The following is a 26,158-nucleotide window of genomic DNA, read 5'->3' on the forward strand; positions in this document are numbered from 1 at the left end:
TGCGCTGGGTGTGTATGCTGGGTGTGTATGTGCATTCCTCTGTTAACACTGAACATATGCGACATGACAGATATGAGGATGACATGAGTGCCATGAGTCCTGCAAATGTTTTCAAGTAATACATTCTTTTTTCAATTCACATATATCTAGTGAAAACATTTGATGTATTTATTTATTTGACAGGGAGGGATTATATGATGTGTTTTTTTTAAGTATTTAGGATCACAGTCAATGTTCAGGGGTGGGTGGGGTTATTGGTTAGTGTTCTTATCTTTTCAAAGTTGCAAGATGTAGTTCATTTAAGATGGAAATAGTTGTGCTATAATGCTTTTAAGAGCCAGTAAGGTCAAATAATTTCAGGCATGTGGCCTTCATCAAAATGTTGTCAATAAAAGAGCACCTTCATAGACCAGCATATTTACAACCTTAGATTTTAGTTTTGTCTCAGGCTGCAAGATCGTTTCAGAAATGTTGTCAGCGGTTTCATGTTAATTAAAAAACTGCTATAATATGTTTTTTTTTGCCACTAAAGAGCATCGAAAACAAGCTGTAAGCACGAAATATACATTTGGAATTGGTATCAGGGCAACAACTCACAAATATATTCATTATTGAATATTCTTGGTCTATGAAATTGGTGAATTACAGCAGAGGTGTAACGTAACTAAGTACATTTACTTAAGTACAGTACTTAAGAACAATTTTGAGCTACTTATACTTTACTTGAGTATTTAAATGTTTTGCTACTTTGTACTTCCACCCTGCAGATTTTGATTAATTATCCATCCATCCATCTTCTTCCGCTTATCCGTGGTCGGGTCGCGGGGGTAGCAGTTCCAGCAGAGAGCCCCAAACTTTCTTTTCCCTGGCGACATCAACCAGCTCTGACTGGGGGATCCCAAGGCGCTCCCAGGCCAGCGAAGAGATATAATCCCTCCACCTGGTCCTAGGTCTACCCCTTGGTCTCTTCCCAGCTGGACGTGCCTGGAACACCTCCCTAGGGAGGCGCCCAGGTGGCATCCTCACTAGGTGCCCGAACCACCTCAACTGGCTCCTTTCGACGCGAAGGAGGAGCGGCTCAACTCCGAGTCCCTCCCTGATGACCGAACTTCTCACCTTATCCCTAAGGGAGACACCAGCCACCCTGCGGAGAAAACCCATCTCGGCCGCTTGTATCCGCGATCTCGTTCTTTCGGTCAATTATGTGAAATATAATCAACACTTTAATCAGACTTTAGTTATACCTTGAGTAAATTCACAAGCTACCCTGCAGTATACAAAGGAATGCTGCACCTTCACCAGCTTTGTTAAACACTGTAATGCATCAATAATTCTAATAAAAACACATCATATATTATTCTGAAATGGACCAATCTGCATAATAAGTACTTTTACTCATTGATAATTCTGTTGTTACTTCACTATGAGCAACAACTTTCACTTTGTTATGCATATCTGTACAAGTTTTGATGTCTTAATGTCTAAACCTTACTCCTGTTTTTCTTATTTCTGTACTTTCTCGTACTACATGTATTTATTCAGGCTATTATTAGATATAAAAGGGAGAACCAGCCTTATAAAGACAAATAAAGTCCACACGCGAAGAAGCCCTGCAGCACAAGTTGAGCCGAACATACTGAAAGTCATAATGTAATACTTGTTTCAGCACCACAAGAAAACACTTGGTTTAAAAGGTGAAGTATCTGTGAAACCACAGCGAGATCAAGGAATGTCCTACACACACACTCACACACATGACATTTGTGCGACGCTTCCAGTAACACTATGGTAGTTGAAGATGTGGGAAGAACTGCGGTGATGTGGTGCTTCTGTAAAACAAACAATAGATACCACAAACACACACAGACACACCCACAGCATGAGACACCAGGTTTGACAGCAGAGGTTCAGGTGGTGAAACACACTCACCGCTGACATGAAGATGCTGCTCAGCTTTGTGCTCCTCTCCGTCCTCGTCCCTTCAGGTAAGCTAAGATCAGACTGTTTGGACGGTAGGTTGAAGGGTTAGGGGCTTGTCTCACCAACACACTAATTTGTGGCTACACATTTTTGGTTACACACCCGGCTTAGCTCAGAGGATGTGACATTATAAATAGTTCTTGTAGATGATCACCAGAGGGCTTTAGCCTAAGGTTTGCAAAAAACTAAAATCATCACTCTGAATAAGTCCTTTTCAGTTGCAAACGAAAATATAGAATGCTTTAAGATGAAAAATGTGAATTATATAGGAGTGAAGTCAAACAGACTTGGTTAAAGGTTATCATCATTGTTAATATTTTTTTTAAAAATCTTCAAATATGAATGTACATTAAGATATACACTACCTGAATGCACTACCGTTTTTATGGTTTTGTTCATCATGTCTCTATTGTGTAGCATAGATTGACTGTATGCTACTGCTGTATCTCGTTGTACAACCTGTTTTTAAAAAATGACAATAAATGATCCTTAAATATGTCCAAACTATTTAAAGGAACATAAGCTGAGAGGGGATTTAATATCTTGTAATATGTAATATTGCTAAAGATGATTGGTGCCCTTTTAACACTGTGATAAAGTACTGATCTTATTTAGTTATTAAATTATTAATAATTAACTTGTGTAAGTGGTTAAGTACGTTTTCTAAGACACAGAGTCTTTAGCGCCTTTGGTCTCTTGCTATGAGGTAAGAAAGCAGAACAACAACCTGAATGGGAGGAACAGTATGTTGCCTTGTTTTCAATAATCTTTATAATTATAGAAGCAAGCCAAACAAGTTTTAACAATGCTGTCATTGGGAGTTGCCGTCTTTCTACACTGAACAAAAATATAAACACACTTTTGTTTTTGCTCCCATTTTTCATGAGATGAACTCAAAGATCTAAAACATTTTCTATATACACAAAATAACCATTTCTCTCAAATATTGTTCACAAATCTGAAAAAATCTGTGATAGTGAGCACTTCTCCTTTGCCGAGATAATCCATCCCACCTCACAGGTGTGGCATATCAAGATGCTGATTAGACAGCATGATTATTGCACAGGTGTGTCTTAGGCTGGCCACAATAAAAGGACACTCTGAAATGTGCATTTTTGCTTTATTGGGGGGGTCCGAAAACCAGTCAGTATCTGGTGTGAGTGGTAGAGTTAGGGTTAGGGTTAGGGTAATGTTGTGAATCGAGTGGCCCATGGTGGTGGTGGGGTTATGGTATGGGCAGGCGTATGTTATGGACGACGAACACAGGCCACTCGATGTTGTGAATTAACAACATGCACGCATGTTCAAGGAGTGTTGTCATAGTTGGACAGCTCAGATCTGTTGTATGAAGCGATGCCGGTAGCGGAGGTAAGGCACACACACCAAATGTTCAGGAAATGGTTAATACAGCGAAAATCAAAGCTGACGATCTCTTGGTTTGATATGTTTTCTCCCCCAGACAACATGGACATAAGAACATTTTTTTTCAAAGAAGAGGAAAGTAAGTAATCAGCTGGTAGCAGTTAATCAGTTAACAGTGATGGCGGCGGCGGCATCTCACTTCTGGAGAGGAGTTTCGTCTTTATGTCATGATAGAGAGATACAAATACTGAATAGTTTAGATGAGAAAAGGCATCGAAATGCCAGGTTACTAGTATTTATCATGTAAACAGGGAACATGAATAACCCGATCTCTCTGTGCTCATGTAAACACCATGATGTCCATGTAGAGACGCAGTCAGTGTGTTTTACTGGAGCCTCAGTTCGATAAGAGATTATTTTCTTCTTTAACTTAGGTACTCTCTCTCAAAATGGTAATGTGCATTATGTTTTAATTATACTTCTTATCATTCAGAAGCTTTTTGTGTGTGTTTATGTTTTACTGAGTGCTTATAGGCAATTTCCATCCCAGTATTCAGTTAACTATTTATTTTCTGTGCACATTACATAGCTAATATTCTACCTACTGCTTGGGGCTTTGAGTCTTCAAAATGTCCAATGCCACATACTGGGACTTACTTTAGAGTCAGTTGTATTTACATTCAGTATGACTTGTTATGATTCAATGTGAAAGAGTATATTACTCAATAAATAATGATCACTTCACCACCTCTCTTGACATCTAGGCGCTTGAGAGTGAGTCAGAGGCAGCACATAGGGACAGTGGAGAGAGGTCCGTTGCTGAGATGAGTGATGAAAGGGAAATGACAGTTGAGAGTAAATTGTGATGTGGACTCTCATTCCAGAATTTTAAGGAAATCAGTGGGGATATTGAACAGGAAACATTTCAGTCTAGGGGCATCATATGATCAATATAGACAGAAGAGCAACATTTTTTTGAACATTTAAGTCGATACCATTCCTAGGTGAACTTAACATCTGTATGGAGTCAGATCAGTCTCAATATTAATAAATGCTCACAGAAGGATTCACAAATGTATTTTGCGATTTATATATAAATGACTCTACACAACAATATCTCTCAATGCACTCACACATATTTATCGTTGTATATAAATGTACAAAAAATGGGCATTTAAACTGCTTTTTATTAATTCAAAGACGGCTCTGAATTAATAATCAAATATGTTTCCTTTCTTTACAACTGGATAAAATTACAAAATGTACCCATCATTTTCCTCATGCTAGTATAGCCACATAAAAGTATCAAACCACCTGTTAAAACGCACCAGAATACAGGAAATCTATTTTTTTTTTCGTGGGGGGGATCCCCAAACCCTTCGTTAAAAATGTCCCCCCCACATCCAGGATGCTTCCTACGCCCATGGGCTATAAAGCATCATGATGACCTAGGCTACGATTGTCTGAATGAACATATAAATTAAGTTCAAGACCTAATTATACAGATCAGGATTTCCCCTGGACTCTAGTATAATTACATTTCAGGAATATGCTACTTTTACCAGTGATAAGCAACCATACAAACAGCAACTTGATATACATGTAAAAACGTGACACACACATTTTAAAACTGCTTGTATTGGCTTACTTCGGTTAGCATGATGACCTTATGCTTTTATATAACGTTTTTATTTATTTATCAAGAGACGTACTATATCATGTTGTGTACTGTAAATCTCATATTTCTGTCTATCTGTTGTCCTTATGTCTGCAGGGCTGTCACTCTCTTGCTATGTGTGCAATTCTGTGCCGACTAATGAAGATTGCAACGGCAGCAACAACACTCAGATGTGTTTGGCGCCATTGGACATATGCATGACTGTCGTCGACATTGCAGGTAACAATGAAAAACTAAATTACTCTGGTCATAATCCTGTCAATGAATGTAAAGAACCGCAGATTTTTGGGATCCAGCTATTACGTAAAATATGTTATGGGACCTACATCTAGAGTAGGGTTTGTTTTAATAATTACAGTAAGCTTTGGTCTATCATGGTATATTTTCAACTTTAGCCTGTGCAAAATGTGGGAAACTATAATGACTCACTCCAATAACCTGCTGTGTGTCTCAGGCACTAAGAAAGCCATATCAAAGTCGTGTGCCAGTAAGGCGACCTGCAACGGGGCGGCCGGGTCCGCCTCGGTCGACTCCAACGGGAACGGGAACACCGTGAACTGCTGCAACATCTTCAACTTATGTAACTTCAGCGGAGCAGAGTCCATGCACACACACACCACCCTGCTGCTGCTGCTGCTGACTGCAGCTGCTTTATTACTGCTGTCACACTGAGTCAGCGGGTCGTACGACCAATGCTGTCAGACGATATGGGAGTTACACTGCTGCTCTGTATAGAAAAGTATTTTTATAAATGTCTATGTCTCAATAGTGATTTTATGTAATGTATGCTCTTTAGTTGGAGTTACGCTTTAAACACACACATCTTCTTATTAAGACTGTCTTCACAAGTATAATATATTACATCCTGACCTTCCTATGAATACTGATTAATATATGTGAAAGCCTTCATAGATAATGCAATAGGCTATGGCTCTTATATATTTCCTTTGAAATCTGAGGAATTTCAGGCTGTACTATTCTTACAAAACTACAGCTCAAAAATGAATTCAGAGGGTCATAATCTCATAAACTATGCAGCAGTTTGTCTTGCCTATATGCAACCTTACATTTTATATGCAGAATTTTCTAGGAAGACCTCATTCTCCCTTTTGAAAACTTTACTGCAATTACGGGATTACCAAATTCTAATTTTTGGTAATAAAAGACTTCAAATAATTCCTATTCCTGATACAAAATTGCAACTTTGAAACCAGAGGAGGACATTTTCAGGTTTTACAATTAATTTAAATCTGTGTAAAACTTCTAGAATTGAAGGTTTGAAGGCAACCCAAATAACTTAAAGTAACCCATTGTAGAACTTACAAGTAAGTAAGAAAATGCATTTAAATGAGAAAAATAAAATGGTCTTCATCAAAGTGACTCTTCTCCAAATGGCCACATGTACATTAGATAACATCTATATATAGCGTATCTACTGGAGATATAAAGCTTAAAATGTAACGTTTTCAAATAAACCTCTTAATGGAAAATAATGTGGACAATCTGACTTCAATTTCGTCATTATTTTTTTTATTTCATTGTTTTTTCCTCCTCCTATTTGACAAGATGGCTGATTTAGCCCAGAAGACAAAATAAAAACCAGTGTTTACTAGTTCTGTACAATTCACCAGTGATTCACACCAGTATAGCTTACAAGATACCAACATGAGCAGATTTACGCAACGACAAGATCAAATAGATAGTTTTTTTAACCTTTTTTTCAACCACTATAACACCCAGATATTTGACAGTGTAATTGCTGCCTAAACCTGGAGATCAAATCTGGGTAAAATAGGGTTAAAAAAAAAAAGTACGATATTTTTTTGGTGCTGTGCAAATATGCTCTTCTTCATACCAGTATATCATGCTATACCAGTACAGCCACCAGTATATTTCATATAGAAGTATGTCATACTCCATGTGGGGTCACTATTAACAAAGACACGACGTGTGGGCTGCTGTTTTTTCAGTTCAGTGTTTTGTGTCTGCAAGACAAGTTCCAGTCATGTGGCTCCACTGTGTGTGTGTGTGTGTGTGTGTGTGTGTGTGTTTCCCTGGGGACTGTTTTCAGAGGAACATATTTTAAGAGTTACACCTGACAGTAACTTCGAAACTCAAAGCACATAAGTTCCAGTTGTGAGGTTTATTTGTGTCCCCAGTAAATTCACTTTGTGACACCAATGGGTGAGGGGACAGCATGACACCAGTCTTGTTTGATGAACTGAATGAAATTGGGATTGTCGATGAGGAGGAAGAAACGAGATGAGACACCCAGTGACTAGTCTGAGACATGATGTCCTTTTCTACCTCCAAGACAAATTGGAAGTATTAAGTCACTCAGAGTGAATCCTCAAAATCCACCTTCTTTTGTTTCCGTGTTAACTCTCATCAGAGTCAATGCTGGGATTGAATATCTGCTTGTTACAAACAGTTTTCAGTAAAAAGGAAGAAGATTGTGAACACGTAAAACATGGAGCCAGCTAATAAAAAGACTAAACTAAATTGAGTGCGAGGCGGGTGTTTCCTGACTGCGGTGTTTACACAGACAGAGTTGGATTCTTCACATTTTGGAGTCTTTAAAAACCGGCTCAGAGAGGAGCTGAGGAAGACGTCACAACAGAGAGGAACAGTGATAACAAAAAGTCAAAAGGAAGTGAGTGAAATAGAGAAAAAAGACGATAAAAGTGTGTTTTTTCTTCTTCAGGCAGCAGACCGCCACTAGAACTGTCCTCAATACCCATCTTTCCCTCCGTCTCCTCCTCTGCAATGTCTGAGTCTATAAATAAAACCTGGTGGGACGGAGGGAAGACGGGAGTGGATGGAGGAGAGAAACGGGAGGAGCGATGGAGGCTGCTTCTCCAAACCAAGCCTTCGCTGTCTTTACTGTGAATGTCCTTGTTGCATCCACCCAAAGCACCGGGAGCTGAACATGTGATTGAAGTGCCCGTTCAGAAGAACCAAAGGCGATGTGGAGGTATTTCAACAAAGGAAAAATGTCACATCCAGGGGTCACAACACACGATATCCACACATGTACTGATAATGGCTGACGGCTCATGCAGATATGGTGCAGATCAAACGCAGTCTGATCAGGGTCTGATGGCTTTGAGTGTTATCCGACGAAGACTAATTCACCCGGTGTCAACATTTCCAGATCCAAATAGATCCCATGATAGTGTTTCTGTTGGTGGTCTTTGAACCCCAGGAATCAGGCTCTTCTCAGTCTCATAATTCTAAAATCTTCTCCTTTTTGCTTTTCCTCCTCTCATCATTACATTACAGTCCAGAGAGTGCGAAGCTGCCAGGTCCCTGATTCAGGAAGTGATTTGCACTGTTCTTGTGTTACGAAAGTCACAGTGGTGGAGAGAAGACCTCGGCTTACACAGGATACAACATCTAATGATTCTTCATGGACAAAGATCAGAGCCGTTCTCCTTTGACATAAAGCAGTCAGCTCCGATAACTCTCACTTGACATAACTCTAATTCTCCATTGATAACAGTTACCAGAATGATGCTTTCTCTTTTAAATAATAGACCAAGTCCTGTTGGTCAGCTCAGCTGTCGTAGGGCTAGTGTGGGCGGGACTGGGACATCATTTTGAGCCTTGATTGGTCAATGACATCCAATAGGTTCTTGGCGTCAACTGCAAGAGCGTGAGCCGCAGTCAACATTTGCTTCTTATAGTCCTGCTGCAGACTGGGACAGAGCAGAAGAACACACACACACAAAGATTACTTATTCAGATACAACTAATGGGAGGCAAATATTAAAGCCACTGTTTATACAGTTCTCTAAAATGTGTCCTCTAAAAGCATAATGAGTTTTCTTTTTATTAAAGTGCCTCCATTCCAGATACTTATTTTGGAAGTTTCTGAAGCTTTTGCACCATTGCTTGAGTTTAAAGTTTGTGTCTTGTTAGTACATTGACATATAGAGGATAGTCTCTCCCCCCTGTTTCTGCCCCCATTTAATTTAGGCTGGTTGAAGGTTCAAAGGTTTTAATGTCATATTAATAATAATAATAATGTCAACCTCATCGACAATCCCAATTTCATTCATGAGGTTGTGTAATATAAAAACTTGGTTCACAGATATCTCAAACAATGCATTATAAATATGTACAAGACTTAAAACAAATATATATTTTTTAAAAACAATAAAAAAGGGCATCTCAGGAATGTGTGCTTCACCAGTGTGCAGACTAGGAGCAACTTCATGATGTCAACATTAAGCACTGCAATGAGGCATTACTAATACAATATTGTAACTAGTTAAGCTACCTGGTCATCACATATTGTTGGGCTAACTTCATCTTCCCAATCAGCTCTGCCAAGTCAGAGTTCAGGAGCTTCTGTGCCATCTCAATCTGTAGAAGAAAACCAGATCATTAAGTATCAATCTGGTTTAAATGATACTATTCCAATATAAATGATACCAAACTACTCAAGCGTTTTACAAAAATACACAAGAGTGTGTAATTACCTCTCTGTGTGTGCTGGCTGGAAGCTGTGGTAGAGTCTCATCCACTGTGGCCAACAGTGTCCTCAACGCCAGACCCACATCCTGAAACACACACACAGACCGTAGTACTTTAAAATGATACCTTCGAAACAGAACATTAGGAAGTGAATCAACTCACATGGTGTTAAAAAATATATACCTTTTTACTGTATATATATGAAGAAATATAAAATAAATATGATTAAGTGATTAAGTAAACACCAGGTTAAGATGAGAATTTAAGTAATATTTCCTACATATATAGAGATAACCAGGGTGGAGAAATACATTAAGTATAAGCAAAGATACGACAACTGAAAGCAACCTCTTGTGAGGCTAAAAGGACCGATCTGCTGTTTGGTTACCGGGTGAGTCAAAAATGATTAATAAGCACCAATATGTTAATACTTTCAAATCTTTAAGGCAGAGGTCTGCGGCTCAAGAGGGTGAAACCGTAAATTCAGCGACCCTCTGACAAATAGTGATGAATATGAAAATGAGAGCTTGAGGGCTTCGACTACCTTAACCATAGGAACGTATTCCTCTGGAGGAGCTGGCTGGATCTTGCTCGACATCTCGATCACAGCTTTGACCAATCCCGTCACGTTCTCGTACACTTTGTCGTTGGAGCGGTCCAGGTTGGCAGTGGGGGGCGGGCTGATCTCTTGAGGCTGCAGCTGAACCAGGAGAGCACAAAGGAAGCAATGAGTCACAGGCGGAGTGTTTCAAAAAAACACCCACAGGTCTGTGTGAGGGCATCGACACACAGATAACAAGTTGAGACAATGATGATGAGAAATATGAGTCTGTACAAATGTAAAAATCCTGAATGATTTTCGAGATGACACATGAATCATGACTTTGGTTAACTTTGCTGCACATACGGTGGTAGAAATTGAAAGACAAAACACTACTTAAATATCTGAGTAGATAAACAGCTCGAAATAAAAAACAAACCCTAATATAGGTGAACTATTAGATAAGATATTAGATATTAGATGTAGATCTGACACAAAATACTTGTAATTCTGTTTTTGCCACTAGATGGCAGTAGCACTCTGGTATAAATATACGTAACTAATGAGTCCATTTAACCCTGACCTTGCTCTACCCTAAATGATCAGTTTACTATCAAATTGTGAAGACAAATACTATTGCTTGAACTGCTACTGAATTAGATTTTCAGCACTGCTAAAAGAACCAAAATAAGTCTATTACCTTAACGCAGGTCTTTCTACATGTTTTGTTTACCTTTACCTCTTCCCTTTAGAGGGATGTCTCTTTTGCATTATCTGTTTCAGACACCTCCTGTTGCCAAAACACTACAGCTCTGAACCTTGCCAGCTTCTACTTCAAATACAATTCTAATAAATACAAATTGAAAAAATACTACAATCTGATTCTTGTTTACAACATTAAGATTTGACATGCTACAAGAAGGAAGGAACTTTAAAAATAAAAAATAGAGGAGGAGGGATCTCTCTTTCATTTATATTACTATTTTGGATCCTACTCTGACAAAGTATTTCACCATGGCGTAGAAAACAAAATACTAAGTGCATCCTTTGTTCAAAATGTTAAACAATGGACAACTTCATATTAGTACAAGACAACAAGCAAAACTATTTGGATTTGGATGTTAGCTAGAGTTAAAAAAACAGTACAACAAGAAACCTGATTGGTATTTACACAATAATTGGCACTGGGTGATAAATGTGTTTATGTGTTTATATGATAACAACAATCTGTTGGACAGAGAGATCAAAGATTTGATTGAAAGAGGAATCAAATGGGCATGAGAGACTAGCAGACGAGACGCACAGTCACACACACAGACAGTGTGCTGCTTACCCGCCAGGGCTAGAGGCCGACAGTAAGGCAGAGTGCAGGAGGAAGAGGAGGAGGAGGTAGCAGCCAAAGGAAAAGAAGATACAAGGAAAATATTAAAGCATTAAAAACATGCAAACCAAATATTTAGTAAATGTATCCTTGTCTGTGGGTGCTCTCCTTTGAGGTGAGTTTTATATTAGTATGTATGTGTGCTCTGATCTGTGTGTTACTGTACCTTGACTCCATCGTTGTAGCTGTCTCCGGTGTTTAGACAGGCCAGACTGCTCTGGGCTCCGGGTCGGGGGGGCTTCTTTGGGGGAGCTGCATGCTCTGCAGGAAACGATATATAAAAGTGAAAATTATTCTTCCTCACAGTTTTACAGTCTCCAAACCACTACTGGACAAATAGTACTTTCGTAAGCAGCTCTTTCTGAAGGAACAACTAGCTACTGTATGAGTTCGTACTCGTACAAACTGGTATTTGGATCTCCAACTGAAAAACATTTTCATTATCAATTTATAGTCAAGCCTATGAAAACGAAATGTGACGTCGTTAAAGTTTTGTTTTTACCACAAATAATACATTCCTAGTGACTCCTCACATTTGAAAATCTGATTTTGCTAGACTAAACACCTTAAACTATTTCTTCATAATCAAAAAATGTTGCCCATTCACTTCCTCTAGAATAGTCTATTACCTGCTTTCCCAACGGGCTGGTATATGTGCTGGTTTCCCGTCTGCATAAACAAACAAACACAACAACAAAACATTTGGTTAACAACACATATGAAGAAAGTATAAAATAGGAATTTAGAACTTCACACGCAAAATCCCGGGTTGTGAAAAATGCAGAGAATCCAGTTTAATGTACTTGTCACGTGACGCAGCATCTCAATTTGTTCTTGTAAAACCCACAACCTCATCTCCGGTCGAGGAGTTGTTTCTGTTCTCAGCAGTGTGTGGTCTAGCACTGTGTTACTTATGTTAACAAAAACATTCTAGGAGAAAGAAAAAAATGTACCTCTTTTGTTAGTGCTACCCTTTCAAAACCAGATAAAACCCACAGCATGTCTTTTTGATTTGATGCTTATCCATATTTACTCTTGAATATCTATGTTTGTTTTTTTCTGTGTGAGAAATCATTTCAGAGTGTTGCGGTCTGCCAACCACAAACACCCCAAAATACTACAACACACACACACACACACACACACACACACACACACACACACACACACACACACACACCACACACACACACACACACACACACACACACACACACACACACACACACACACACACACAACACACACACACACACACACACACACACACACACACACACACACACACACACACACACACACACACACACACACACACACACCACACACACACACACCACACACACACACACACACACACACACACACACACACCACACACACACACACACACACACACACACACACACACACACACACACACACACACACACACACACACACACAATTTTCCACCACAAACCACAGCCATTCAATGGGAGGAGGACAAGCAGAGAGATGAATTGCAGAGACAGAAATATATGGCCCATGGCAAAACAACGTTTTCTGGCATCAAAAACACAGCTGTGTTCTCAGCTCTTCCAACACTGGGATAAAGTAACAATAAAGCTCTGATCGACAAAACTATTTTGTTTTAGGAGAAACAACGTAATCGCAGAAGGGCAAAACACTGATGCCTGCGGATCTAAAAGAAACAAGACTACAGGGAGGGAAGAAAGAGATGGAGTTACTTTTAATACCATCTGTGTTAAAAGGTATGATCACGATTATGTTTTGCTCAGTAAAAACATCTTTGAGTGAAAACTGTGAATCTGTCACTGCAAATCATTCAGTTACACCACAGTGCTCAACAAAATAACTGTGCTGCTAATCTCTTAAGTGAAGGCCACGAAACGTCTTTTTTGTCTTCCTTTACAAACACTGATGTTGCAGCAGGTCTGAACACAATCATACTGAGGTTGTAGGTAGTGATTATTTTAATGCAGTAAAGCTTGAAGACAAAGAAAGCAGTGTTCCAAGTAAGTACGGTAAGCAAGCAAGTTAAGTAAGAAACTAAGTATTGAAAACTACATCCAGTTAAAGTGGCACTCGTATTTTTAGCTGCAGCTGCAAGACAAAGATAAGACAAGATCCATCCATATTGTCCTCTCATGGTACTTTTGACGCTCTTAAGAGTGTGGATAGTCTTTAGCAGAGACTACAGACTGCCAGCATGCTGAGGTGCTGGGAGTAACACAGGGATAGAAAGAAGAACAAAGATGGCGACTTGTTTTCTTGCAACAGTGCCCTATTAATAACTGGTGATATTGTGGGAATTCATTGACCCCTCTGTGGTGACCCCACCCCGACAGGTTATTTCCTGTCCCTGGATCAATGCCCCCTAGCTCTAATCCAAACAAACAGCCAATCACAGTGAGTCCAACCAGAATGTGGACTTCCGTCAACATTTGTCACTATCAGACATCCTTCTCTCTTAAAAACACAAACCGTTAAGAAAAATAACTTCCCTTTTTAATGTGTGGCAAATGGTCATGAGGGTGACAGTAAAAATTAAAATGATGTGAGGCACAGTTCGTTAAGGGGAAAAATATGAACTCCTTCTTGTCAAAATGTTTCTGTGTGAATGACTATTATTGTCCCACTGCCTGCATAAATAACACCAACTAACAGTGAGCTGGAAGGAGAAATCAGATGGAGAAAGTAACTTACCGGTGGTTGAGGTCCACCGTCTTCTCTGTCCAGACTCCCTCTAGAGCTTCTAGAGTCTGGTTTCTAAACACACAAACAAATAAACATACAAATAAAATCTACATAATTCAAGTAACTAAGCACTAGACTTGTTTTATATCAATTAGATATTAAACAAGGCAGATTCAAAGCTCTATATTAACACTTAGGAAATAGTTTTTCCAATTGACACAAAAGTCACATTGCTTTTATTTGAGTGTATTCAAAGGAAGTATTGCAGTTTTATTCCTGGGAGTTTTTCTCCAGCTCCAAATAACATGCTGTCGGAAGACTGGGGCAATACAGTATACGGTGCAATTTGAGTCACTTAAACCAGTAGATTAGAAGTCATCTTGCATTTGAATAAAAATAATTTCCCATCGAAAAACTGCCATGTAAAGCCTTTAGAGTGAAAGACTAAATGGAAATAAAAACACCCTTAAATTAATAATTAAAAGACAGTTTATATTCTACTTTGATATTTTAAAAAGGGAGAAAGTGACTCCCAGCTCTTGAAATCAAAGTTGAATCTGAAGTGTTACAATGATTATGTGAATGAGAAAATGAATGAGTGAAACACAGCAGTGAAACTCACATTAAAAATAAACGTACTAACTTATGCATCCAAAACAAAGTCTCCGCATACATACTGTACAAAGCTGCAGGATCCGAAAGTGCAGGGCAAACAATCCAATTTAAGTAAAACATTTGAGGTTGACAAAAATCCCTAGAAAAAACGCCAAAATAAAACACACAAATGTCCCCCACACACAACTTTCACGCGGTCTACGCGTCGCCTACCAGTTTTCCAAGACAGGACTTGAAGACCAGCATTGCCCTTGAGTTCATCAAAGTTGTCTGATGAAGCGTTTGTGTCCGATTTGTTGCGTCTGTGTTGCTATCAGCTTCTGATCTTACTGTATCTCTCTCTATAGGCCCGTGTGCCTCTATGACTGTGCCAGTAGTTTCATCAAGACATGAATTCAGATATAACTCCAGCTTCCTGCCTGCAGCACACTTATATCTGACGCATGGAGAGAGGGAAGGAGAGGAGGAGGAGGAGGGAGGAGGGATGGAGCACGCTGCCAAGGAGCCGTCAGAGTGTAAGTGCACGTCTTCACCCTTCTTTCCCAAACTATTCTGTTTTCTCCCCCCTCTCTCTCGCCCCTCCCTGAAGTGACAGTGTTATAAAAACCAGCCAGCCTCCAACACACACACTCACATAAATATACGCCTTCCTAGCTTTTCAGTAATCTTGTGTGTTGTCAGTTAGTGGTTGTGGGTCAAAGACAGACTGTTGACTGGGCTGTCAGATTGTCTAAGCCTATCATTAGCTTGGAATTCACACAGGCCACACCTGCCTTCAGACTCTCTCCCTCTCAAGCATGTACAATAAAATACTTGAGCAAAAACCCCAGAGACCCTTCAATCAGTGTTCACAGAAAAATGCATCCTACATGAAATCGTTCTCCTTCACCTCCCCCTCTTTTTGTCAGCGGGTCTCCATCAGAAGCAACTAGCTCCATCAGACAGCAATACACACTACATTCATTTTCTTTGTATGATAATTTTACTAGAATAGTTAGCTGTAATATTGTATGTATGTAAAACCATAGAGCTGAGAATCACACACACTATTAGATATGTTTTTTCCCGAGGTCGTTTGAATGTACCATATGTTTGATGTTTTTCCACTAAATGTTGTATGTCTTATTTATCGCAATGAAAAAAAAGAACATGTTTTATAACAGCGTATCCAAATGAAGTTGGTGTCTGGTCACAGATTATTGTCTTGCTTTGGCTCCAATAGGAATGCAATGCAATACTCGTAACCTCTGAGGGAGTTAACTCATAATGATATGTTAATTTCCAAAATGACTTTAGTTTGTTTTATATTTATCAAATGTATGGAAATGTGATTGTCCTTGAGGAGCATGTGATGTATTCCAGAGAGTCCATTAACACATGTACAAAAACACAGCAACATGCATCATGGGACTTAAATTAAAAGAATCAACAGCACAACTGACAAGGATGGCAAATAAGAGAGAAAGCTTTGCATCAACAACAACACTTCCCCATGCACAACAATATCTAACAAAAAATACTTAGGGATATTAAAAATGTAGCCATTCACTATACTCTACCGTTTTTCAGTGAAATATATATATACGTACCCTCCATTGTTTTATAATAAAAAAGGATGCATCTGATCTTACATTTATTTGAAGTAGTAATAGAAAAAATCTAAATGGTCTTATAATAAACTTGAATGACATTGTCTAAATCTTTGTTTACTTGCCTCTGAAGTTTATGCTAACAGAGTTCAGAGTATCAAACAAAATCTTATGTTAAATGAACCGTTACATTCTTAGTATATGTGTGTCTGAGAGTGTGTTTTCCAATGTGAGTGTTACCAGCAGCCTTTCTTCCTGCTCCAGCCACCTCTGGTCCTCCTCCATCTGCTGTTGTTGTATCATCAGCTGTTCCTCCATAAACAGGCACTGCTGGCCTACACACTGCTGCATGTCTACTGCCCTGTCCTACACACCGACACAAACAAACACAGTACAAGCATGCAACAAAAGACAAGCATAGCAACAGACGTGCACACCAACACAGGGACACACAGAGACACATACACCAGACAGATGAGAGGCTGAACTGAGATGATGGACACACACTGAAAATAATGGGTGTAAATGGGCCATAGAATAGGACCATTTAAATATAATATTGTAAATGTGTGCCCTGGACTCATTATGCAGGTGGGGCTTTTTATTCACTATGTCTTTTGAGGATGTACAATTATCCTAATAATATTGAATCTTTAAGCGTTCGACTGGTATATTCAATATTGTATGACTGTTAACACTTGAAAATTATATACTTTTAAATAACAAACAAAAACAGCTTTATAAAAATACCATGTTCCTGTCATTGAGGGGTAATGAATGCAAGCTAGATGAATAACCTGCTGTGTCTTAACCAAAAATAATAAATATGTGTGAGTTTAAGTTGTATCCTCTTAATTTACCCGTGTGTATATGTGAGTGTTTGAGTGTAAAATGAGTCTCCTACCTCCATCTCTGAGCCCCATAGTGCCATGTCGTGTCCATGCGGAACAGGAAGGTGCTGAGAGTGTGTGTGGACGTGGTGGCGGGGGTGTGTGTGCGCGTGGTGTGTGTCCAGCATGGTGGCCTGTGGCGGGTACAGGGCGCTGGGCACCGAGGGGAGGGTGTGAGGGCCGGGGTATCCTGCCATCTGATCCAGAGAGGGAGGACGGAGAGAAAGAACACGGTTAGCCGGTTTTCAGTTCTCTTTTGATTACATCTTCACCTTTGTTATTAGTAACTATAGGTCATTTAGCACCCTTAAATCCTTTCAAATGTGCTATACATTATATCTTTCAATGTTATAATTGGTGGACAAATCACTCAGATCCTTTACTTAAGTAAAAGTATAAAGACCATCCTCTACAAATACTCCTTTAGAAGTTAAAGTCCTGAATTCGAAATGGTACTAAAGAAAGAAAGTATTTTGAGAAAATTGTAATTTGAGTAAAAGTAAAAAGTAGTATGCAGAATGTCTCTTTCAAAAGTTTAAAAATGATTATAGAATACAATATTATATTGTTTAAATAAATAAAAAACGATGTAGTTTGTCAATGCAGAGCGGATATGAGGTACTTTGAAACAACTGGCTGGGTAGTATTAAATATGGGTGTATTACTATTTTATATCCCAGTAAAATGTTACTTTTATATACAAAGTCTCTGCCACTGGCGTACCTGGTAGTGTCCAGGATGTTGGGGACTGGGATAAAAACCTTCACTGGAGCGAGGACTAGGATATCCTGGTCTGCTAGGCTACAGTCGGAGAGAGAGAGAGAGAGAGAGAGAGAGAGAGAGAGAGAGAGAGGAGAGAGAGAGAGAGAGAGAGAGAGAGAGAGAGAGAGAGAGAGAGAGAGAGAGAGAGAGGAGAGAGAGAGAGGAATAAAAAAGACGGGGGGAAAAAACAATAATACAGTTAGAACACTTGTCCATCGTTTTCCCAAGATAATCGTTAGAGGACGGGACACCGGGGTCATTCAGTCAATCCACACACAAACCCCTCGGTGCGGTTTGTGTGGCTGGGTTAGCTGTCAATCAAAACAAAGGGAACACCCACTGGGCTGCAAGTCCAGCAAGCTGTTAGTCGAAATGGCACTACATAGTTTCCCTATGTTACAAACAATGAAATCCAAGGATTATTGTTATAAAGTATGTGATATTCCTGTTCTACTCATCCCTGGGGTCTGTGGTTAGATGTGATGCAGAGTGTACAAGGTGTTATGGTTGCAAGTTCACCAAAGACTTCTCTTTAAAGCACAGTTGTTCTTCTTATTTGGAAGTATTTGTGTTGAAAGGGTTAAAAAGTAATGTAAAACATAAGAAATTGTTTTACTATCTTGTGCCAACTACTGATGGTTAAAGAGGAGCGTGAGTCGGCTTCTTGTCTCTATTTGATTTGTATTCCTTTGCATTGGGCTAGTAGCTAAAAACAGAAGTGCTTGGTGAACCCACACCCTTGTTGCTTCTCTTGGTTTCTGGTGATTTGTTGTGATGAAGCTGTTGAAAGTTGATGAGCAGTTTCCCCTCTCTTTATGATTACACCTCTCTAACACAGAGCTCATTAGCACAGCAGTGATGTAACCTCTACCTTCCACAGGCTCTCATAGTAGCTTTCTCTGGACCACACCTCCGACAGCAAGACAAGACACAAAGACACACAGGGAGGGAGACAGACAGCAGAGAAAGACGGGGAGGGAGGGAGAGAAGGGGAGAGAAAAGGAAAAACAGTAGGAAGGGAGGGAGGACATAGAGAAGCAGACAAGACAGAGAAACTAAAGACCAGACAAACAGAGCGGCAGACAGAGGGAAACGTACAGCATGTTGTGAACATGCTCACACATGGAAGGACACAGGGCTCCTTCACAAGAACAAAATGATATCTTAAATCGTCCCGAAACTGATTCACAGGCCTGTGGTAGTCTATCCAAGTAGAGGGAGGTTTACCGGGGAATACCCAGTTTAAAAAGGGCAAAATAAACACAGGGACGACAGACAGATAGGAAGGTTAATGAGGAAGTAGTTGCACTAGGGTAAGACAGCTATGGGTAACTATCTGTTCCACTTTGGATGAATATTTGAATGTAAGAATGAATGGCTAAATAAATAAATAATGCAATGTTGAAAAACGGTACCTGCTTTTTTGATAGCTGAGTTTGGGGTCCCTGTTTTTACCACTACGTCAGTTTAGGGTGTATTTTCAGCATCTGATCAAAATGTATATCCATGGCTTGCCACAACACATCTTAATCCACAGGTATGTGGGACACAGACTACTTTAAAATACACATTTTGTGTAGGGAAAGGTCAATGTTACCAGATAAAACTAGGCATCACTTACACAACCTGTATTTATATTTACAGTACTGGTACTTATCTTTTTACAATCTATTTTCTTTAATCTTTTTCTGTTTGCACACCATGTGGTTTTTTTGTGCACTGGGACAAAGGAAACTGACATTAAAGTATCCATTGTGTCTTATATTTGGGGTTTTAAGAAACTGTTTTTAAACACGGCGCTTGACAAAAGAAAATCTGTTTTTCATTATCTTGAGCATTTTAACTATTTCAGGGCAGTATCTTTTGTAGACTGTAATTGCGATTCCTTTCAAAATGAACTTGTTGTTGTGAGACACATACTGCTGTTACTAACATGTAGACCCATGGCATAACTCTAGGAAGAATTGTAAGTATGTCGAGCAGCACAATGTAATTAAGGTTTTCTTTTGACTTCATGTATCACTCTGGGGCACAATTCATCGACTCCCACACATTCATCCATCCTCAGAAAACAGACTCACAACAGGAATTTATTCCAGCTGTTGTAAAGATTTAACATGTTATTCAGCTAAGGGCCAAACAGAACATTAACTAAAGGCACATCTTATTGTATGCAGCTATTTTTGTTATGTTTTCATCACCTATGGCACCAGAAATATCTTTGATTTCAGCAGTATTTCCTATATGTTTACATGAAAGTGTGTTTTAAACACTTTATAAGCATTGAAAGTAATACTTGTTTCCATGTAGGAGGTAGGGTGAAGTTACAGCTCAGTGGGAGGACTAAACGCTCCTTCCAAAAACAGGGTCACCTATCAAAACAAACTCATGTGTAGTACTACTGGCCAGAGGTCAAGGTGACAGAGAGCCAGCTCTGAATCAACAGGCTGGTAGAGACAGAACGTTGAGGTAACTCTTAGAGTGTATTCATAGCAACTGTTTATCCTAGCCATCACAAATAATTACAAACTTCAATTTGACTTAATTCAAAACAGAATGTAGTACGAGTTAAACTATATCAAATGGTTATAGCTTTCCTCCTTAACAAGGCTGAGACCCGGTTCTGTGGAGTGGAAAAGTTGTTGAATTATAGCAGCATTAGTTCTGGACTTTGGGTTCCCCCTAGAGTAAAGAAAAGTATTTCACGTTTTCTTTTGACCTTGCTCTATGTCATTTTAGTTTGATTGAAATGTCAAAGCAGGTTAAAGGTAGTTTAGACAAATGATGCATATTTGTCTTCTGGCTTATCCATGATTTACTGTATCTAAGTCCTACGTGTGTGCAAGGTGTCTGACTGTTGGTCACAGGATTTACGATTGATGTGGGGCACCCTGAACAGGCTAGAAATAGGTTACACTAATCCCAGGTCACATCAACACAATGCCTGACACAAACATAAATATCTGAAACTACATTCAATCACGACAGAGGACCTTCAGCAGCATGTCCAACACAAATAAAACATGTCATGCAAAAACATGCTCATTTTAAAAGTCACTGGTGTTGTCAGCATTGTTTTAAAAACCACTGCACTCAGTTCATCAATTCAACGATTCACAAATGAGTTTGCGCTTGTTGATTCATTCAACAAAAACCGTTGCAACATTTCTTAAAATATGTGTAGTTCAGACTGGGCTTATTTTTGGAACGAATGTGGTAAAGATAAAGAAGGAAATTAGAAGGTAAGGAAAGTCAAGGGACTGATTGCAGTGACGCACCAAATGATACTTTTAATAAATAATACCTAAGAATGTCTTTATTCTGAATTTTAAACGTTAATTGTGTAGTCATGAATACTTCATTAACAACAAATCACTTAAAAAAATAGATTGATAAGAAATTTAATTTCAAGATTCTTTATGGTTGAATGCAGTTATTGTAAGTCACTTTGGATAATGTAATGTAATGTTAAATAGATTACAGGTACAAAAGAGGCCATTTTTAATCCATCCAATGTATCAGCAGTCTGTAATCAATTCTTTGAATCTGGAATTTCTTCCCTTGGATATTCATCAAAGGGGCTACACTCTTGAATGTTGCAACTTTTTTGATAAAGACACACACGTTTGTTTTAGTAGTTATAAAAACAGCTTTAGCTCAGGTTAACAGTACACCACCTGCCTTCGTGTGTCTTTCAGAGCAGGGGATGGGGAAAGCTGTGTTGGTAGCTACAGGGAGGCGTGGCATTCGACTGGGTGGATGGTGGTGGGCGGAGGACAGAGAGCAGGCAGAGGGTCTCGCTGTACGTGGAAGAGTGAGGGGGGCAGGAGAGACGAGCGGGGGCCTCCCACATGACTGCACAGCAGGGTGTTGGTGCTGGGGGTCACAGTCAGTTTGTAAAGGAGTGCTGGGATTAGTTTTGCAGCCGGGGTGAAAGCTGCGTGGCAGAGTTAGGGTTTTAGGATTAGAATTTGACTCTGGCTGGATGTTTTGGATGGTGTGGGGACAAATATTTGACAGGCTGCGGGGAAAAGAGTTTAAGTTAGGACTCGATTGGGAGAGGAGTGGGGAGGAGAGCCAGGGATGGGAGATGTTTGACTTTGGCTGGGATGAACAGAGCAGGTGACCGTTAGTGGGGGGATTTGTCTTGTCTGGACAGCTGCCATTGGACCAGCTCTCTGAACTGTTGTGAGGTGGAAAGTAGAAGTTAGGATGAGACCGTAGGGATAAGCCGGATTTGGATTCAGGGTTAAACTTATTGTTGCGCTGAGAGGAAGTGTGATTGTAAAAAGTGGAGTTTTGAAAAGGAAGTGATTGAGGCTGAGGGTTGGGAGCAGAGGAAAAGTGATGGGGAAATTGCAGAGATGATAAGTAGAGCGGAGGAGCGGGTAGGTGAGAAGAGGTGAAGGGAGACGAAGGATGAGGGTTTCCAAGGCAGAGGGAAAGCTGTGAGGCAGAGCGCTGGTTTTGATGGCAATGGTGGAGAGGTGAAGGAGCAGAAAGACAGTCCAGACTGAAGGTGGGCTGCAGGGAGGGGCGACGGCTGGGCTGCAAAAAGATAGACAAGGGTAGAGGACGAACACAAGGAAATAAAAAAGGTATCATAGAAGATAGAGATATGTAGTAGACAGGTGAGACAGACAGGGAAGAGCTGAAGCCAAGACTGTAACCAAAGCCATACAGCAAGTGTGCCTCTGAAGGGCATAACATGTTTTACAAACAAGTAAAAACCTTTCCCTCCAAGCAAAGTATTTACATTAATGTTGTTCTCAATGAAACAAAATGCAGCATTTACTAAAACCTGCAACAAAAAACAGCATGATTAAACTAGCAAATCTCTCAAACCTAAAACTACTCTGCAACACATATGGCTTTAGTTATGACCAAGAGTAGCAGTTAGCAGATGCTAACAGCAGGGGCATGAGGGGGGGCAGCATGAGAGGGAGAAGCAGCCAGCAGCTGGGGAAACAAGCTGTGAGTTGGGATGGCGCCAGTGGGGGTGGTCATTATGAACGAATTAAGAAGTACATATATGTTTTTCAGGAAACTGATCATCATTACACATTTGAAGGTAATGGTTTAATTTTATAAAAAAATAAAAGCAAGATAATGATCCAGTGCTTACATATGTATATACTGTAACACAAATCAAATATGTCTCCCTTGTTCTAATATACTAGAATGTTTTATGAACAATAACCTTCCCACTGCAAGATCACCATAATACGTGATCACAAGAAGAAATGCCTACATTCTGTCAAAACATAAGCTTTTCAGATAAAACATATTCAATTTATCAAAAACATGTCAATGCTGCAAAAGGCCAGAGTCAATGGACCCACATTTGCTTATTTATGTGAAAGCGCATTTCCCCTATAATATGGAACTGTAACTACATGCATCAAACATTCCTTGAAAAGTTGTGATTCAAAAGCATGAACATGTATAGTTTTCAATTTGATCATAGTAAGGAAACCATACTTTACAACTGACTTCAGAAATAATTTAACATTACAGGGGTTCTGCAGAAACCTTGCATGTTCAAACTAGAGGACTTATTCAATCAAAGAGTTACCAGTTGAATAATTGTAATGTCTCGATATTAAATGGTGAACAGTCACAATCAAGTGTGATGCAGCAAAAACAGACAACAGAAAAGATGTCACCAACTCAACATGGAAGCATATCAGAGAGGCTAACGGAAGAGAGCATGGGTCACAATGATCAGGGCGTTTCATTGCCAACAGTACAAACACAACAGACACTTTATTACTACACCTGTTGCACTGATACCAACATAAACACACACACAGACACAAACATGTGGTGTGGTGGTGCCTTACTTTTGGTGGTGCTTCATCAGACCCTCCGGAGTCCCAAGATACAGTGACCTGCCTCCTCATCTCCATCCTGCTCCTCTCCTTCTGCTGGAGCTTCTCCTCCTCTAGTATAGTGCTGGAAAAGAGAACAAATACACAAGATGATCAAACACAAAACAGTACTGGTACCTTGTTGAATTGATTTTGATCTACCACTGGAACATACAAAAAGAAGAACTGGGAGAAATAAGTAGATAGTGTTGTCTCTGTGACCACCTACAGCATAAATTAACATTTAGTATTCATCATTAATACATATTGTAGTTATCTTAAACAATATTATGTACAGCATATTCTGCTATTGTGTTAGAATAGATTGTAGCTTTATTGTCCACCAGGTTGGAAATGTTATATTGGCTCACCATAAAAACCAGGCCATCAGTTAGTAAAAAACACATAGAAAAAGACCATACACAACACACATTAAACAAGCCAATGAAATCATCTTAGTCGCTTTAAAAATGTTAAGAGTAGGCTATGTATAATGTGTACAAGTGTATAAGGACTTAAATGAACCAGCCAGATGATGAAAATACCTACCGCTTACAAAATGTACTAAATGAAACAAGCAGAACAACAAATACCTGACCCAATAAAGAAAATATGAGGTACTGAGTTTTGCATGTATTACTTTATATCCTAGTTCACACTACTATATAAACACATCACAGGGTTTTTGCAAAAAAACTGTCAGCTTGGGTGGTTTTCTGTCCCCTAGAAATAAGAAAACTCATAGACTCTGACTCCATGAACACACACAGCATTAATGATGTCAGCTTATTCACTGTGTGCTGCTGTGACACACACACTAACTCAGGCATAAGGGGCATTCATCCCACTCTTTGTACAGAGCATCAAAACAGAAACTACTAACATCATAAAAGGAACAGATTCCTTTTTTGGTATGACATGTCTTGCTGCTAAGGCATCTACGCCAAAATAAATTGTTTTACAGCAACTCAAGTAATACATTTATGTGCATAAGATTCTATTGAAACACATTCAAGTTTAAGCAATGTCCCACGGCCCAAACCCAACACTTTTTAAGGTCTTATTTCGCCAAAGATACCACACTGAATTTACCCGCTAAAATGATCCTTACTGACCTGTTCCCTGGGAAAACTGCTGCTGAACCAAACCTAGACTCCCAGAGGAACGGGCTGCTGCTGGTTCCTCACACACAAGACTGACTGGATGAACAATCCAACACACTGTCACACACTCTTTCTACTCTCCTTTATTCAACAAGAGCTATTTCTGGTAACAGCATTACCCTTCTGTTCTTATGTATCCCGCTGTGTGTGTGTGTGTGTGTGTGTGTGTGTGTGTGTATGTGTGTGTGTGTGTGTGTGTGTGTGTTCATGCACCTGTCAAAGTCAATCTCCTGTCAGCTCCTCTTCCATCACAACACACATATGTACAACAATCTCAGTTTTCCACTAAATTATTAAGCAGTTAAAACACATGAACACAGGCTTAAACAACTACAATAATCAGATAGAAAAAGTCATACAAATCTGAATATTAGTTTAATTAATTATTATTATTATTATTATTATTATTATTATTATTTCGGTTTACATTTCCCATTGTTTCTCTTGATCAGCGAAAAAAAAGAAAGAGTATTTAAAGGTCACCTATTATACAAAATCCACTTTTCCATGTATTTGATACATAAACTCTGTGGAAAGAGATTCTGAAAGTTTCAGGAAAAAAGATTCACTCTCTTTTTGTCCTGATCCATTTATATAAAAACCTGTCTGAAAATGAGCTGATCAGATTTTGGGCACTTAGTGATGTCATAACGATTTTTTGGCTTGTGTAACCATTAGCCAATCACCAACCAAGGTAACCCCCCCCCCCCACCTTATCACCTGAATCTCCTCCTAGAGCACCATTGTGTTATATTTAACCAAATATCTCTCAGAGGGGAGGGGCTCCTTATTTTCTCTAAAGTAACAGACAGAGAATCAGCACTTTTGAAACAGGGCTGAAACAGAGGGGATTATGGGATGCTACAATGCATGATCTGTTTGGTATTTGGAGCAAAACACTTAAGACTCAGAGACATATTTTGTATATATCCGAGACCTATAATATATTGATGAAAAAGAGTATAATAGGAGAACTGTAAAGCATAACTGCATTGTAACACTTTTTGTAACTCTTTGTTATCCTTTTTATCCAGACAACCAGTCATGAATAAATCCGCCATCACAGTCCAAACGGTAAATTGCATCATGCATTAATCTGTGTGACGACAATAACTTCACCTGGCAACATCAACGCATTCTCCCCCACC

General features: G+C 39.4%; 2 protein-coding genes across 26 annotated transcripts in view; one reads left to right on the forward strand and one right to left on the reverse strand.

Annotated features, from left to right (window-relative positions):
• Positions 1-1,934: 1,934 nt before the first annotated feature.
• On the forward strand, positions 1,935-6,453 carry LOC117553690 (prostate stem cell antigen-like). The gene is made up of 3 exons (XM_034227730.1): positions 1,935-1,985; positions 5,117-5,239; positions 5,475-6,453. The coding sequence occupies exons 1-3, from the start codon at positions 1,937-1,939 to the stop codon at positions 5,690-5,692; spliced, it is 390 nt and encodes a 129-aa protein (XP_034083621.1). The 5' UTR covers positions 1,935-1,936; the 3' UTR covers positions 5,693-6,453.
• Positions 6,454-6,533: 80 nt separating this feature from the next.
• The window catches only part of LOC117553681 (focal adhesion kinase 1-like), a 60,054-nt gene continuing 40,429 nt past the window's right edge, over positions 6,534-26,158 (reverse strand). For 11 of the 25 annotated variants that reach the window (XM_034227708.1, XM_034227698.1, XM_034227703.1 and 8 more), the window contains 12 exons: positions 23,821-23,932; positions 17,939-18,016; positions 17,230-17,412; positions 16,566-16,691; positions 14,131-14,193; positions 12,051-12,090; positions 11,588-11,682; positions 11,374-11,382; positions 10,044-10,199; positions 9,505-9,585; positions 9,303-9,388; positions 6,534-8,718 (listed from right to left, as the gene is read on the reverse strand). In XM_034227708.1, the coding sequence (XP_034083599.1) occupies positions 8,592-8,718; positions 9,303-9,388; positions 9,505-9,585; positions 10,044-10,199; positions 11,374-11,382; positions 11,588-11,682; positions 12,051-12,090; positions 14,131-14,193; positions 16,566-16,691; positions 17,230-17,412; positions 17,939-18,016; positions 23,821-23,932 (1,156 nt within the window). In that variant the 3' untranslated portion in view covers positions 6,534-8,591. Of the gene's footprint in view, positions 8,719-9,302; positions 9,389-9,504; positions 9,586-10,043; positions 10,200-11,373; positions 11,383-11,587; positions 11,683-12,050; positions 12,091-14,130; positions 14,194-16,565; positions 16,692-17,229; positions 17,413-17,938; positions 18,017-18,101; positions 22,526-23,820; positions 23,933-24,962; positions 25,099-26,158 lie in introns of those variants that run through there. The other 14 variants (XM_034227716.1, XM_034227715.1, XM_034227717.1 and 11 more) reach the window with 7 other exon arrangements.

This window comes from Gymnodraco acuticeps, unplaced genomic scaffold (assembly GCF_902827175.1).
Source record: "Gymnodraco acuticeps unplaced genomic scaffold, fGymAcu1.1, whole genome shotgun sequence".
Taxonomy (NCBI): domain Eukaryota; kingdom Metazoa; phylum Chordata; class Actinopteri; order Perciformes; family Bathydraconidae; genus Gymnodraco; species Gymnodraco acuticeps.